We start from the raw sequence: 15,230 nt of genomic DNA, 5'->3' as shown, positions 1-15,230 counted from the left end.
GGGGCTCTCAGAGCGGAGTGTTTTCCGCCATATGTGTTTTCCTTACCTTTTGGTTATGTTTTGTTGCTATTTTGGTTTTTTTACCATTGGCAGAGGTGAAGTTTTGAGTGACAACAGCTTGCCAATGTTTTTGAATGAGCATCTGTTGCTCCATGAAAAAGCTCCTTCTTTCCTTTAATGGCTCTTTGGAGCCATGACGCTCACAATTTTGTATATATCTTTGAAAAATGAAGTTCCACTTCCTTGACATCAATGGACTTTCAAATGAATATTTATTAGCAAAATATTATATTACACAAGCGGGTGCAAATTCCATATACAAATACCAGTGATTTAATGTATATGTCATCAAGCCAATGTAAAATCAATTTTGATGCCACTTTGTGCTACTTGTGCTTGTACTTGAGTATTTCAGAAAAAGCACACAAAAAATGAAAACAGGTGACTTTTTTTAAATAACTCAGATTCCATATGGAAAATACTAAAAGTTAAATTTGTGAATATTGAACTCCAATTAGGTCAGGTATTACAATAATCTTGAAGAAAATGAATACACAACACAAAAAAAATACTTGATGTGTCTGATAAATGTATATGGTGGATGATTGGTAAATGAGCGCTCAGGTGGTCAGATTATGCAGTGGAAATTGTGTGCCGTTTGAAATTTGTAGTGTCACTGTGTGGTTATGTATCCACCGCAGGTAGTTGGAGACTCGCGTGTATATACCATAATGGCCTGGCCGGGCGCAGCCCTTCCCCCAGCTCACGATGCCCAACAAAAATGTGGTCTTTTTGTACTGCGTCACAAGAGGGCCTCCGCTGTCTCCTTTACATGAGTCCTCACGGCCCATAAGGTATCCGGCACAAAACATATTTTTCGTGATCTTCACACCACTTTCTTCAATGCACTGTTGGGTACGTATGCGAGGCACCCTGAGGCGACGCAGGATATGTGATGTTGGACCATGCTCCGCTCTCCGTCCCCAACCGCTTACCGTGTGCATGTGGATAGCCCAAAGATCACGATCAGCCAAAGATTTAGTGGGCAGGCACACCGGCACGGCATATGGCGTATAAATCACGGGCGAGGCCAGTCGTAGCAGGGCGATGTCGTTGTCAGCCGTCGCCTTTACGTAGTTCTCGTGCATTAGGATTTGAGACACGTGGATGACCTGTTCTGTTCCCTCCTCTACCGCTGTGTTGTGTTCACCTAACAAATAAAACGCCGGTAGATGGCAAAAATGTATTAACATCACAGGGCACTCATTGTCTGAAACACAGTGATGACACACTTAAGGTGTGTGCAATTGTGTTGTTGATATTGTGCAACGCCACCCTCTGGTGGTCAAATTATAGGAAGTGTGACAACAAACCTATTGACAATCAACCCCAATGCCCCCCTAATCAAGTACTAATACTTAATGTATTTAAGTAGATTTTACAGATACAGTGGAGCAAATAAGTATTTAGTCAACCACCAAATGTGCAAGTTCTCCTACTTGAAAAGATTAGAGAGGTCTGTAATTGTCAATGTGGGTAAACCTCAACCATGACGGACAGAATGTGGGGAAAAAAAACAACTGAAAATCACATTGTTTGACTTTTAAAGAATTTATTTCCAAATTAGAGTGGAAAAGTAGTATTTGGTCACCTACAAACAAGCAAGATTTCTGGCTGTCAAAGAGGTCTACTGTAACTTCTTCTAAGGAGGTCTAACGAGGCTCCACTCGTTACCTGTTGTAATGGCACCTGTTTTAACTCATTATCGGTATAAAAGACACCTGTCCACAACCTCAGTCAGTCACACTCCAAACTCCACTATGGCCAAGAACAAAGAGCTGTCAAAGGACACCAGAGACAAAATTGTAGACCTGCACCAGGCTGGGAAGACTGAATCTGCACTAGTTAAAATGCTTGGTGTAAAGAAACCAACTGTGGGAGCACTTATTAGAAAATGGATGACATACAAGACCACTGATAATCTCCCTCGATCTGGGGCTCCATGCAAGATCTCACCCCGTGGCGTCAAAATGATAACAAGAACGGTGAGCAAAAATCCCACAACCACACGGGGGGACCTAGTGAATGACCTACAGAGAGCTGGGACCACAGTAACAAAGGCTACTGTCAGTAACACAATGCGCCGCAACGGACTCAAATTCTGCACTGCCAGACGTACTTTCTTCAGCAGGGGGACACATTCCCAGGCCCGTCTGCAGTTCGCTAGAGAGCATTTGGATGATCCAGAAGAGGACTATGTCAGATGAAACAAAAATAGAACTTTTTGGTAGAAAAACAATATTTTCAAGTGGGAGAACTTGCACAATTAGTGGTTGACTAAATACTATTTGCCCCACTGTATTTGTATTTCATTTGAGCGCAGCAGCATACCTTTAAAATAATGAGTCCCTCAAACCGCTCTATGAAGTTGAAATAGAACGTATACAGTGACTTATTACCTGCAACCACATCTAGAAACTGCAAATCAGTATCTTCCAAGCAATGAGATGCTGTGAGGATCCACATGGGTTCAATGATTACTCCACCACAAAACCCTTTACCTTTATAAAGCAGCAGCACCTACAAGAAAAATGTTTTGTTGTAGTGGACTCTGAAGTTAAAGTATTTCTCAATTCGGCATACCTGCCAGGGGCATTCGCCTTTTGGGCACTCTTTTCCGCCCACAATCCGAGCACGAGGGTCAAGGTGATTGGTATTGTTCTGATCCAGAAGGACTGGAGTCACGCCACACGGTATAGATTCTGTGGCAAGGAAAATAATAGTTTATTTGAAATTTTACTATGGCGTCACATGTACTTCTATGCGGGGAAAAAGTGTTGTCTTCATTGAACAAATTCTTCCACGTCATTTGACCAAGACGGAATCATTCATAATTTTATCTACAGTCCCTGACAAAAGTCTTGTCGCTTATCCATTTGGTAGAAACAATTGCTAATAACCTGACTTTTAATTATTCAATTGGTTTCAGAAATGGCTCATATGAAAGCTAAGACCCTCCCAAATGATGTTGAATGTACAAAAATATATTTGTTTCACTGAAAAAAATTTATCATTTAATGAAGACATAAAGGTCAAATTTTGGCAAGACAAAAGTTTTGTCGCCTACAGAAAGTGTGTGAAAATTGAACAAAAAATGTACTTCAAATACAAAATTATGTTACATAAAATAAGCGAATTAAGTAGTGGTGCTGTGAGATCCAAATTTAATATTTTGTATGACTTCCATGGGGTTGAAGGACTGCATCCATGTGGTTCGGGAAGGATTCATACAATTTATTGATGAAGTCATCAGGAACATCAAAGAAAGCAGCCTTGCATGCCTCCCAGAGTACATCAACATTCTTGGGTTTCGTCTTCCATGCTTCCTCTTTCATCCTACCCCAGACATGAGGACTGTTTTCTGAGTGAATTTCGGATCCATGCGGGCTCCAGTAGGTCTCCTGCAATATTTGCGGCGGCTGTGGTGTAATTTAATGGAAGATTCATCTGAAAAATCCACCTTTTGCCACAAAACAGTGAAGTTTGGTGGTGGCAAAATAATGGTCTGGGGTTACATCCAGTATGGGGGTGTGCGAGAGATCTCCAGGATGGAAGGCAATATAAATAGTCTGAAATATCAACAAAACTAAACTGGCTCTTACATTTCTAACCATAAAAAGGGACCAATTCTGCAGCAGGATGGTGCTCCATCGCATACTTCAATCAAGATCCTCCAGGACTGGCCAGCCCAGTCACCAGACATGAACATCATTGAGCATCTATGGGCTAGGATGAAAGAGGAAGCACGGAAGACGAAACCCAAGAATGTTGATGAACTCTGGGAGGCTTGCAAAACTGCATTCCTTGATGTTCCTGATGACTTCATAGTTTTGTATTTGAAGTACATTTTTTGTTCACTTTTCTCACTACTTTCTGTAGGCGACAAAACTTTTGTCTGGCCAAAATTTGACCTATATGTCTTCATTACATGATAAATCTTTTTTCAGTGAAACAAATATATTTTGTGCATTCAACATAATTTGGGAGGGTCTTAGCTTTCACATTAGACTATTTATCTCTCAGGGTGCAGACAATTAAGAAAACGTGTGGCAATTGCCAAGGCCCACAGCCTGTCAAAAGGATGGACGCTGGAAAAGTGGCAAAAGGTGGAGTTTTCAGATGAATCTTCCATTGAATTACACCACAGTCTCCACAAATATTGCAGGAGACCTACTGGAGCCCGCATGGACCCGAGATTCACTCAGAAAACAGTGAAGTTAGGTGGTTACATCATTACCAAAATCATGGTCTGGGGTTACATCCAGTATGTGGGTGTGCGAAAGATCTGCAGGGTGGAAGGCAACATAAATAGTCTGAAATATCAACTAATATTAGCTGCCTCTTACATTCCTAACCATAAAAAGGGACAAATTCTGCAGCAGGATGGTGCTCCATCGCATACTTCAGTCAAGATCCTCCAGGACTGGCCAGCCCAGTCACCAGACATGAACATCATTGAGCATGTCTGGGGTAGGATGAAAGAGGAAGCATGGAAGACGAAACCCAAGAATGTTGATGACCTCTGGTAGGCATGCAAGACTGCTTTCTTTGATGTTCCTGATGACTTTACCAATAAATTGTATGAATCCTTGCCGAAGCCCATGGAAGTCATACAGAATATTAAATTTGGATCTCACAGCACCACTACTTAATTCGCTTATGTTGTGTAACATGTTTTTGTATTTGAAGTACATTTTTTGTTCAATTTTCACACTACTTTCTGTAGGCGACAAAACTTTTGTCTTGCTAAAATTTGACCTTTATTTCTTCATTGAATGATCTTTTTTCAGTGAAGCCAATATATTTTTGTAACTTCAACATCATTTGGGAGGGTCTCAGCTTTCATATGGGCCATTTCTGAAACCAATTGAATAATTAAGTCAGGTTATTAGCAATTGTTTCTACAAAATGGAAAAGCGACAAGACTTTTGTCAGGGACTGTACTTGTTGTTCTGTCTAAACCGAAAGTTGAGAGCTGAAATGAACAAAGATGGTGCAGCCCATGTTTCGCTCAGGAAACTTGTCTATAGTCCAAAAATTACCGTAATTTGTCACATATTCGTTTTTAATTCAATGCACATTGCGCTACTCATTCTGTTGTTTGAGTCCTGGCAACTTGGAGGCAGTAAAAGACAGACATAGCAATACATGTGTGTGTAAATATATGTTGCTTAGGGCTGTAACAACAAAGCCACATACAGTAGATGCTAACCGTTGCCTACAGGTTAGAAAACCAAAAGACTATAGGCCCATGGTTGTTTTAAGTAGACAATGTATACTATGTTTACTGTCTGATGATAAACCGATAGTGGCAACAAACAGCTGGAAGCCTCTGTTTTGTGTCAAATATTTACCAATACAGATCAGTTTCTGCTTGTCGTGAAGTGAGTTTAGTCACGGCTAGTGTTCACAAATCAAGGCAAAGTCAAGGCAAGTCTTAGAAAAAGCACCAAGTTTTCACCTTTTGCCACACAGTTCTGGCCATCAGAATTCAAAACGTATCCATCTGCACAAGAACACCTGAGTCCTCCGCCACTCTCGACTTCTTCACAGAAGTGCTCACAACCGCCATTCTCTAGAAGGCACGTGACTGGGCCGACACGGTCGTCTACAGAATATAAAACTGCGTAGTGAGTTACATGGAGACAAGGCACATGTGAACTTGACCTCTGACCTTACCGTGCTCGCAGTTAAGACCACTAAAGTGAGGTGGACAAAGGCAGTTGTAAGACGCCGTCAAAACCAAACATGTTCCTCCGTTCAAGCAGGGATTCGACTCACAGCTGTCTGGAACTTTAGGATATCATTAGGTAAAGACACAACTTAATAAATCAAAATTTTAGTTTAGCGCTCGAATGGCCTTGATAAGTGTTTATTCTACTTACTACTGTATGTCCTCCAGAACTCGTCCTGAGGAAAAACAAAGCGTTGGAGAACTGATTCAACACTTTGCTGGTGAAGCTGAATTAGGTAGAAAAAAAGTAGGACAAGCAAACCGTGGCCTCTTGATGCTCAAACACCTCCCGTGCTTCTTCATATGAGCACTTCTCCTCCAAGCATTCCCTCTTCAGATCGCCCTTTTGCAGTTCCTCCAGCCAGCCTGAGTTGAACCTCCTGGTGCGCACCAAGACATTGCGTGCTTTATTTGGATCCAAGAAGACTGAGGAACAAGCACACAACAGGTTTGAAAAATCAAATTAGGTTCCTCTTTTGGGGTTACTTCAGCATGACAAAACATGTCATGATCTCCGTAAAGGTTCCTTCGTTTCTCTTCTCTGACCTGATGCCAATGATGTCGAGCTGAAGACGAAGAGCAATATTATGAACACACTCAAGCATGCTGTTGACGCCATGGACGGACCGGTTGCTTTGTATGAGGCTGAAGTCCAGTAACCCTACCAATGGTCAAATGCTGATGAGCCTGATGAGAAGACTCCACCTCCATGATGCAGCTGTTTGGGGAACTGATCACAAAGGTTACATACAGTGGGTACATAAATCGCTCTTAGATACAGACAGTCCTTCTCAGTTAGCTATTTACTTACATTTATACAACAAATGTTTTGGTGTGAAAAAGCACAAGTTTTCAAGGGATTTTTTTAGGGGGGTTCTGGATGAAAATTAAAATTTTGCTTCTTTAACGAGAACATGCGTGTCACATTCGCTCAAGAATGGATATAGAATGTAGGCAGGCTATTAAAGTGATTTTGTACAAGATTAGGAGTAGAAGCAGTTGGCGTGGGCAAGAAATACTTAGGAAATAGACGTTGTGTATCTTTAAACTGCTTGACCTGCATCAAACATTTCGGATAATCTTCGCAATTGTTGGGGAAAATTTTGCCCCATTCTTAATGACAGAATCCAGCCGAGGTTCACCCATAAATATTCAATAATATTCATATCAGCAGTTTTTGATGGTCACGCCAAAACATTAACTTTATAATCCTTAAACTTGGTAATTTAAAAAAAAGAAAAATCTTAGCCCCATAATGACCTGGCGTCCACTTATGTGAACATCACATTTTATTAAAATTTAGTGTTCAAGTGTGTGACTTACTTTGTACATGACCCAAAATGTGATTTCCACATACAGTATGCGTATGCCAACTCTGCATTTATTGTATTTCTAAATATTATGTTTAAAATATTTTTATGAATAAATTTACAAATTGATTAAATTGTTAATAAAAACAAGAAAACAGTGGTTATGACTTCTAATACCACTCTAAAGATTTTTGGGTTTTTTATTTCATCATGTTTAAGTGTCCACTTCATTTAAACTGGGAAGACTGTCTGCGAAGGCTCATGTTTCACTGAAATTGATGACCCTAGCAATCCGATCCATTTTAACAGGGAGTGTTTGCAGTGGTCATTCGCAGTCAAAATGGATTGGACGTCTGGTATTTTAGCAGCCAATGAGTTGAATGAGCGCCAGATAAAAGGTCAAGCCAAGCACTCATTGTCAGTTTAGAGGATTATGTGTACAGTGGGGCAAAAAAGTATTTAGTCAACCACTAATTGTGCAAGTTCTCCCACTTGAAAATATTAGGCCTGTAATTGTCAACATGGGTAAACCAGAAAATCACATTGTTTGATTTTTAAAAAATCTATTTGCAAATCATGGTGGAAAATAAGTATTTGGTCAATACCAAAAGTTCATCTCAATACTTTGTTACGTACCCTTTGTTGGCAATAACGGAGGCCAAATGTTTTCTGTAACTCTTCACTAGCTTTTCACACACTGTTGCTGGTATTTTGGCCCATTCCTCCATGCAGATCTCCTCTAGAGCAGTGATGTTATGGGGCTGTCGTTGGGCAACACGGACTTTCAACTCCCTCCACAGATTTTTTTATGGGGTTGAGATCTGGAGACTGGCCACTCCAGGACCTTGAAATGCTTCTTACGAAGCCAATACTTTGTTGCCCTGGCGGTGTGTTTGGGATCATTGTCATGCTGATCATCTTCAATGCCCTTGCTGATGGAAGGAGATTTTCACTCAAAATCTGTCGATACATGGCCCCATTCATTCTTTCCTTTACACAGATCAGTCGTCCTGGTCCCTTTGCAGAAAAACAGCCCCAAAGCATGATGTTTCCACCCCCATGCTTCACTGTGGGCATGATTTTCTTCGGATGCAACTCAGTATTCTTTCTCCTCCAAACACGAGAATCTGTGTTTCTACCAAAAAGTTCTATTTTGGTTTCATCTGACCATAACACATTCTCCCAGTCCTCTTCTGGATCATCCAAATGCTTTCTAGTGAACCGCAGACGGGCCTGGACGTGTACTTTCTTCAGCAGGGGGACACGTCTGGCAGTGCAGGATTTGAGTCCCTGGCGGCACATTGTGTTACTGATAGTAGCCTTTTTTACTGTGGTCCAAGCTCTCTGTAGATCATTCACTAGGTCCCCTCATGTGGTTCTGGGATATTTGCTCACCGTTCTTGTTATCATTTTGATGCCACAGGGTGAGATCTTGCATGGAGCCCCAGATCGAGGGAGATTATCAGTGGTCTTGTATGTCTTCCATTTTCTAATAATTGCTCCCACAGTTGATTTCTTTATACCAAGCGATTTACCTATTGCAGATTCAGTCTACCCAGCCTGGTGCAGGTCTACAATTTTGTCTCTGGTGTCCTTCGACAGCTCTTTGGTCTTGGCCATAGTGGAGTTTGGAGTGTGAATGACTGAGGTTGTGGACAGGTGTCTTTTATACTGATAATGAGTTAAAACAGGTGCCATTAATACAGGTAACAAGTGGAGCTTCGTTAGACCTCGTTAGAAGAAGTTAGACCTCTTTGACAGCCAGAAATCTTGCTTGTTTGTAGGTGACCAAATACTACTTTTCCACTGATTTGGAAATAAATTCTTTAAAAATCAAACAATATGATTTTCTGTTTTTTTTCCACATTCTGTCTCTCATGGTTGAAGTTTGCCCATGTTGACAATTACAAGCCTCTCTAATGTTTTCAAGTAAGAGAACTTGCACAATTGGTGGTTGACTAAATACCTATTCGCTCTACTGTATGTGTATGTATGTGCCTGATATTCAATTTCCTGGCCAGTGTTTTTAGATGGTAATTTTAGCTAATTCCACCAAAAGTTCTTTCCCCATTAAAACAAAACAAACAAACAAAAAAACACACAAAATATCATGCTGCCCTAGGATTAGCAGGCGCCCCCTTTTTTTTTTTTGGTCCACACATAACGATGCCTGTAGTGAAGGCCCATCTCAATCTACGTAAATGTTAGATTGACATGGTAACAATGATGGACCCCATATAAAAATCCAAAATACACAAACTCTAAACTTTGCAGCCCATCTCAAACACTACTAAAGTAAGACAATAGACAGCTTTGAATGTCACTTGAATTTTATAGAACGTGTTTTGTCCAGCAGAAAAAGTCTAGCTGGCTCTATCTCCAAACACAGCTTAAATAAACTATCATACTGTCGGTTGGATGATTTAATTGTCTTGCTTTCACCATCTGGACATTTGGTATTGGATCCAATCCAGGAAGTTGCTGACTTTGGTATAAATGCCGTACATGTTGTTTTGAGCGCAACCGTTCCCCCAGCTCACCACACCAGTCAAAAACCACGTTTTCTTATAGCGCGTCACGAGAGGGCCTCCGCTGTCTCCCTTACATGCGTCTTGGCCACCCTTTTGTAGCCCGGCACAGAGCATGTTTCTTGTGATGTTGAGTTTGGTATGCAGACGACACTCCTGCAGGGGGACCCGTGGTAACGCCACACGCTGCAGCAATCTCGCAGTCGACCCGTGCAGTGACAGGCGACCCCAACCTGACACAGTGTTTTGTCGGATGGCTGCCAGCGTACGGCTGAACGAGCTGTTTCTAGCCGGGAGACAAATGGGAACCACATATAGTCCCAATTTGATGGGACGGTGAAGCTTCAGCATGGCCAGGTCACTGTCATAGCTGGAGTGGTTGTAACCACGGTGTATCAGGACTTTAGAAACTCTGCGCTTCTGCTCCGTTTTCTCGTCCGTCTCCAGGTCATGTTCGCCTTCAAAGAAACAAAAAATATACCGTAATTTTTGCACTATAAGGCGCACCTGACTATAAGCCGCCACCCACCAAATTTGACTCGAAAACGACATTTCTTTATAGATAAGCCGCACTGGACTATAAGACGCAGCTTTCCTCACTGTATTATGGGCTATTTACACCAAAAGATGTTAACCGTTAACACTTCATTTGACAGCGACATCCGTAGTGAGACCAAATGAACCATCAATTGGCTGCAAAGCTTCATTGCTTCAAGAAGCTTCATTTGGCCATCACTGCTCCCTTGGGCGAGACAGTCAACTGCTGCTGCCACCTGCTGTCAACTCTGTTGTTGTCCAACATGCCTCCTAGCATGCATTGCAGCGCTACAAATGTTAATAACAATCAAAAATTTTTGTTCTGTGCTGATTATTTCTTCAGTTAGTGTTCCTGTTGTTTCATTAATTGCTAGTTAAGGTATTTGGTAACACTTTATCTGACAGTGGTACCATAAGACTGTCATTAGACAATCATAATTATGACATGACACTGTCATGAGCATTAATGAATGCATATAACAAATGTCATTTAGTGTTATCTGTTAGGTTTTGTGTTTGTTTTCTCCTAGTGTGACTTGTCCCTGTGATTGCCCATTTATTTCACCTGTTGTGGCAGCTCCTAGTGTATCCTCCAACCTGCATCCTCCTGTACTCACCTGTTCCTCGTTGTGTCGATACCCCTTGTCTGTGTGAGTATATAAGGTTCCAGTTTCTTTTCACTCCTTGTTGCGTCATTGTCAGTGTTGATGTCAAGTCCCGTCCAAGCCCTCGTGTACCAGTCCCTCTGATTAAGTAAGTTTTGTTTGAACATTGCCTTTTTTATCCCCAGTCCTTTTGGTCTTACTTTGTGTTTTTGTTAGTGATTATTAAAACGTTTTTTGAGTTCACCGCCACCTGCCTTGCTGCATTTTTGTTTCCCTGCATTTGGGTCCAAACCACCTGCCTGCCCGTGTTATCCGTGACAGTTATCTGGTAAATTAGCTCACTTTTGAATGGATTTAAAAGATCCGAGCTGGACATATATGGAGTTAATGACATAATTTTCTGGATGACACTTAATGACATCCGTCAAAAGCATTTAGAAATGCCAATGATGGTGTTATGTCATAACGGTCTTATGACGCTGCTGTCAAATAGTGTTACCTATTAACCCAAATAAATCAACAAATAAGCCGCACTGGACTATAAGACACAGAATTCAAAATTAAGGAAAAAAAGTAGCGGCTTATAGTCCAAAAATTACGGTGTATATATATAGCAGAAAGTGAGTTCACGGGCTAGTTCCCCTGAGCTTCGGCCTTTCATGATCAACTTACCCACGATGACATGGAGGATGCTGTTCGGCTTTCTCCAGACACAGTGAGCTGCAGTCAGAATCCACTGATCGGATAGAATGATAGCACCGCATGTTTGCTGGTGATTCTCAGTCAGGAGAGCCTTCATATACACATGAGGTAGTCATCATTCATAAATTTGTCTTGACCTCCCTAAAGATTTACCTCACCTGCCAGGGACAATGTCCTTTGGGACAGATCTCTCCGTTGACAACTCTTGGGGCAAAATGGACCATTGGTCGTCCACAGGGGACAGGGTCTAGGATAGAGCTAATGGCGTCATCAAACAGAAAACTAATCCGTCATGACCATAAGATGCGGCAAACCTTGTGGACTACAAGTACTGTTGTTCTGATCCAAACTGTATCCTGTAGCACAGAAACAAATGTGCGTCCGGTCGGGAAGTTCTTTGCAGAAATGTTCACATCCTCCATTCCTATAGCGACATCCATTGGCGGTCACGCGCGCTACAAAGAAAAATACATATCATATCTAGGCAAATGTCAGTCAAATAAGCAATTCAGTCAATGCCAACCGGCCTTGCCTTTGTCACAGACTGATCCGTGGAATCTAGGTGGACATTGGCAGACAAAGGTGTTGATCTTGCGAGTGCAAGTGCCACCATTCTTACAGGGAGACGACAGGCAGTGATCTTCGGCTATAAACAGGCACGTCGTGAAGCTTGTGAAAAGCAACTTTTTAATGTGTATGACGGAAAACACTCAGGTGACTTGAAGTTCCGCTCTGAGACCCCCAGTTTGGCCAAATTTCAAAACTGTCCGATATGCATGTGTGATACATCATTGGAAAGCTAAAAATCTCAATTTTCTGGGGGAAGAAAACATTTGAACAGGAGTGCATTTAAAAAAAAAAAAAAATTAACAGCAAAACCCTATCTGGAGGTGAGAGCACACGAGAGCACAAATACAGACGTCGTGACTTTAACGAGATATTTTCGTGTACTTATCTTGTTACGATCCAAAAACTCGATGTAGCATGTATCACCGAGTGTCAAGACACAGCTGTGAATGGCCACAGCTGGATTTTGGGGGGATTTTATGGGTGAAACATGTTAATATAACAAGGGTCGCAATGCAGAAATCGCAGACATCAAGGAGTGGTCGAGATTTTTTCATATATTTACTAGGGTTGTTCCGATCAGGTTTTTTTTGCTCCCGATCTGATCCTGATCGTTTTAGTTTTGAGTATCTGCCGATCCCGATATTTCCCGATCCGACTGCTTTTTTTTTTGGTCCCGATTCAATTCCAATCATTCCCGATAATTTTTCCCGATCATATACATTTTGGCAATGCATTAAGAAAAAAATGAATAAAACTCGGACGAATATATACATTCAACATACAGCACATAAATACTGTATTTGTTTATTATGACAATAAATCCCCAAGATGGCATTTACATTATTAACATTCCTTCTGTGAGAGGGATCCACGGATAGAAAGACTTGTGACTTTGTATATTGTGACTAAATATTGCCATCTAGTGTATTTGTTGAGCTTTCAGTAAATGATACTCTAGCCATGCCCAAATGCATGATGGGAAGTGGAACCATGACTGTGCGTAGTGCTACCAATTGATATATCTTCTCTGCGTTGGGAAACAACATAAGGTGTTAAGAAAAAGATCAATTGCTATCTTGCTTCCCCACATTGCTTCCCATGATATTTCTAATCGTAGGGAGAGGGATTGTAACGCTTTAGCCGATTAAAAAAACTCTTAAGGCTGCCAAAATTCACTCTTTTCATTTTACGCTGCCTTTTATCTCTCTGTATAGGTATAACGGCGCCATTACAGATTGAGTGCGACAATGTGTGAGTGGGTCGTGCAGCGCATGCATTAATTGCGTTATTTAATGTGATACATTTTTTAAAAAATTAATTACTGCCGTTATAGGGATAAATTTGATAACCCGACCTTAAGCCTAAATTTTACTAAAGACTGGATGAGTGTAACATATTATTTCTGTAACGTTAAATACAATTAGAAAACGATTTAATTAAAAAATATTCTGTATATATATTTAAAACAAAGGCATGGCCGGTATTATTTTGCCGATTCCGATACTTTGAAAATGACGTGATCGAATCTGATCGATCGGGATGCCGATCGATCGGAACATCTCTAATATTTACCCTTTTAAATGTTTTTTTTTCTTCAATTTTTCTTTTTTTTGGATCGATTATTTATCATCTAAAATATTGGGGAAAATTACGACTGTAACCCAAAAAATACAATTAAGCGATAGTTATGAGGTAGATATCCGTGACTTTTTTACAGACGCCAATTTTTTCTTGTGACGTGGTTTGTTTAAAAGTTTAAAATATGCGTGTGAATAATTTTTTAAAGCCGTTTTTTTTTTTAACTAAATATTAGACATCAATGAATGATTAATTAATGATTCTAAGCTGAAAATGACAGACATTTCGAATGATAAATAAGATAACTTAAATTCTTTTTATGGCTAGGTTGAAACAAAAGCGGTTGCGCGACGTCTGTAAACACGGGTTCTCAGGGTTAAACGGACAAGTTAAAAATAGCTAATTGCGCCATGAATCTGCTACGGCAGCATATAGACATATTGTTCTATCAAACACAACAGTTTTTTTCGGCTTAAAATCCAGCAGTTTATTTCAAAGAGGGGTGCAAGAGCAGAAACTGCTTTTTCAGCCTTGTCTGTGTTTTCCGCCGTATACAAACCTACCTGTGTACATTCTCCAGAAAACCTCCTGCAAAACAAGAGCAACATATTAGTGGACAGCTCTATTTGCCCAAAACCACCAGCTGACTGCGATACTCTGACCAGTTGTTGCGGCAAAGCAAAGATCTCCTTAGCCTCTTCGTATGAGCATTTCTCCTCTAAACATTCGCGCTCCAGGTTGCCTTGTTTCAGCTCTTCCCAGAAGAAGTTAGCTCGACGGGTTCGATGAAGGAAAATGCTTGCGTCAGGTTTCCCCAAAAACAGGCCTGTTTCAATAACATTTATAGCACTGACGAGTGGCAGTAGGCCACAAAGAAGTGGAATACATTTGAAAAAATACCTTGTTCAATCAATGGTATTCTTCAGAAGTTTGAGTGAGTCAGATATGTGTAATTCATGAGTAATAAGTCAACTAGGATACTGTTGCAATAAGTCAAATGATGTTCACGCTACAGTTAAGAAATCTTTGAAGTTCTGTAATGATTTTCAGACCTGTGAAATTAGGCATTTCAAATCAAAGATCTACTTTTAGGGGTACCAAGTCAAAGTTAAGTTCAGTATTCCAAAGATTTCTAGACCAAAATCTTAAAATTAGCAACTGATTTGACATCATATTCCCAATTCTGCTACTCATTCAAGTTAAGAGGTGGCCAACATCAACTGGTCACACTTACATCGAAATTAGACATGATCACCTAGCTCAGTAAAACAAACTTCAACCATGTCTCCGAAGTAGATGAAGAGGAGAAAAAGGAAGGATAGTTGTAGTTTGAAAAGGCGGAGAACTGACCTTCAGGAAGCCCAATGCATGCTGGGATACACACTACGAGAATCCCTAGGAAGAAGAGCTGCTTAGGGTTTCTGCTTGTTTTCGCCATTTTAATTCCGATCTGAACAAAGTTCAAAAATGGACTTAAAACACGTGATCACATTCATGTGTAAACTGGCCAAATATGGCTCAGCCTTGTTGGTTTTGTCTCTTTGACCTTTGGAGCCAACAAGATTTCCACAGTTTAGTTCACTGAATCAAATATTCAGTCGATGTG

The 15,230-nt window shown here is 40.7% G+C and overlaps 2 protein-coding genes across 3 annotated transcripts; both read right to left on the bottom strand.

The window, feature by feature from the left end:
- Positions 1–253: 253 nt before the first annotated feature.
- LOC130931040 (coagulation factor VII) lies at positions 254–7,615 on the bottom strand. The gene is made up of 8 exons (XM_057859499.1): positions 6,341–7,615; positions 6,057–6,220; positions 5,946–5,970; positions 5,740–5,853; positions 5,522–5,668; positions 2,644–2,762; positions 2,460–2,580; positions 254–1,210 (listed from the first exon to the last, which is right to left on the bottom strand). The coding sequence occupies exons 1-8, from the start codon at positions 6,411–6,413 to the stop codon at positions 621–623; spliced, it is 1,353 nt and encodes a 450-aa protein (XP_057715482.1). The 5' UTR covers positions 6,414–7,615; the 3' UTR covers positions 254–620.
- Positions 7,616–9,416: 1,801 nt separating this feature from the next.
- Positions 9,417–15,136, bottom strand: f7l (coagulation factor VII, like). Of its 2 annotated transcripts, XM_057859511.1 has the most exons (8): positions 14,975–15,136; positions 14,287–14,450; positions 14,188–14,212; positions 12,009–12,122; positions 11,791–11,931; positions 11,635–11,723; positions 11,447–11,567; positions 9,417–10,090 (listed from the first exon to the last, which is right to left on the bottom strand). In XM_057859511.1, exons 1-8 carry the CDS (start codon positions 15,060–15,062, stop codon positions 9,543–9,545), a joined length of 1,290 nt encoding a protein of 429 aa, XP_057715494.1. In that variant the 5' UTR covers positions 15,063–15,136; the 3' UTR covers positions 9,417–9,542. The 2 variants fall into 2 exon arrangements, with proteins under 2 accessions (XP_057715494.1, XP_057715504.1); XM_057859521.1 differs by lacking the exon at positions 12,009–12,122.
- Positions 15,137–15,230: the final 94 nt, after the last annotated feature.

The sequence above is a fragment of the Corythoichthys intestinalis genome, chromosome 2, assembly GCF_030265065.1.
Source record: "Corythoichthys intestinalis isolate RoL2023-P3 chromosome 2, ASM3026506v1, whole genome shotgun sequence".
Lineage (NCBI taxonomy): Eukaryota > Metazoa > Chordata > Actinopteri > Syngnathiformes > Syngnathidae > Corythoichthys > Corythoichthys intestinalis.
This window is presented reverse-complemented; position numbering and strand designations above follow the sequence as displayed.

Coding starts and splice junctions, on each gene's coding strand:
- f7l (XM_057859511.1), bottom strand. CDS start 15,062: ATGGCGAAAACAAGCAGAAACCCTAAGCAGCTCTTCTTCCTAGGGATT. Junction 11,568..11,634: donor AAGGACATTGTCCCTGGCAG/GTGAGGTAAATC, acceptor GTGTATATGAAG/GCTCTCCTGACTGAGAATCA. Junction 10,091..11,446: donor CATCCTCCATGTCATCGTGG/GTAAGTTGATCA, acceptor GTTTCTTTGAAG/GCGAACATGACCTGGAGACG.
- LOC130931040 (XM_057859499.1), bottom strand. CDS start 6,413: ATGGCGTCAACAGCATGCTTGAGTGTGTTCATAATATTGCTCTTCGTC. Junction 2,581..2,643: donor AAGGCGAATGCCCCTGGCAG/GTATGCCGAATT, acceptor TTTTTCTTGTAG/GTGCTGCTGCTTTATAAAGG. Junction 1,211..2,459: donor GTTTCTAGATGTGGTTGCAG/GTAATAAGTCAC, acceptor TTTATTTGTTAG/GTGAACACAACACAGCGGTA.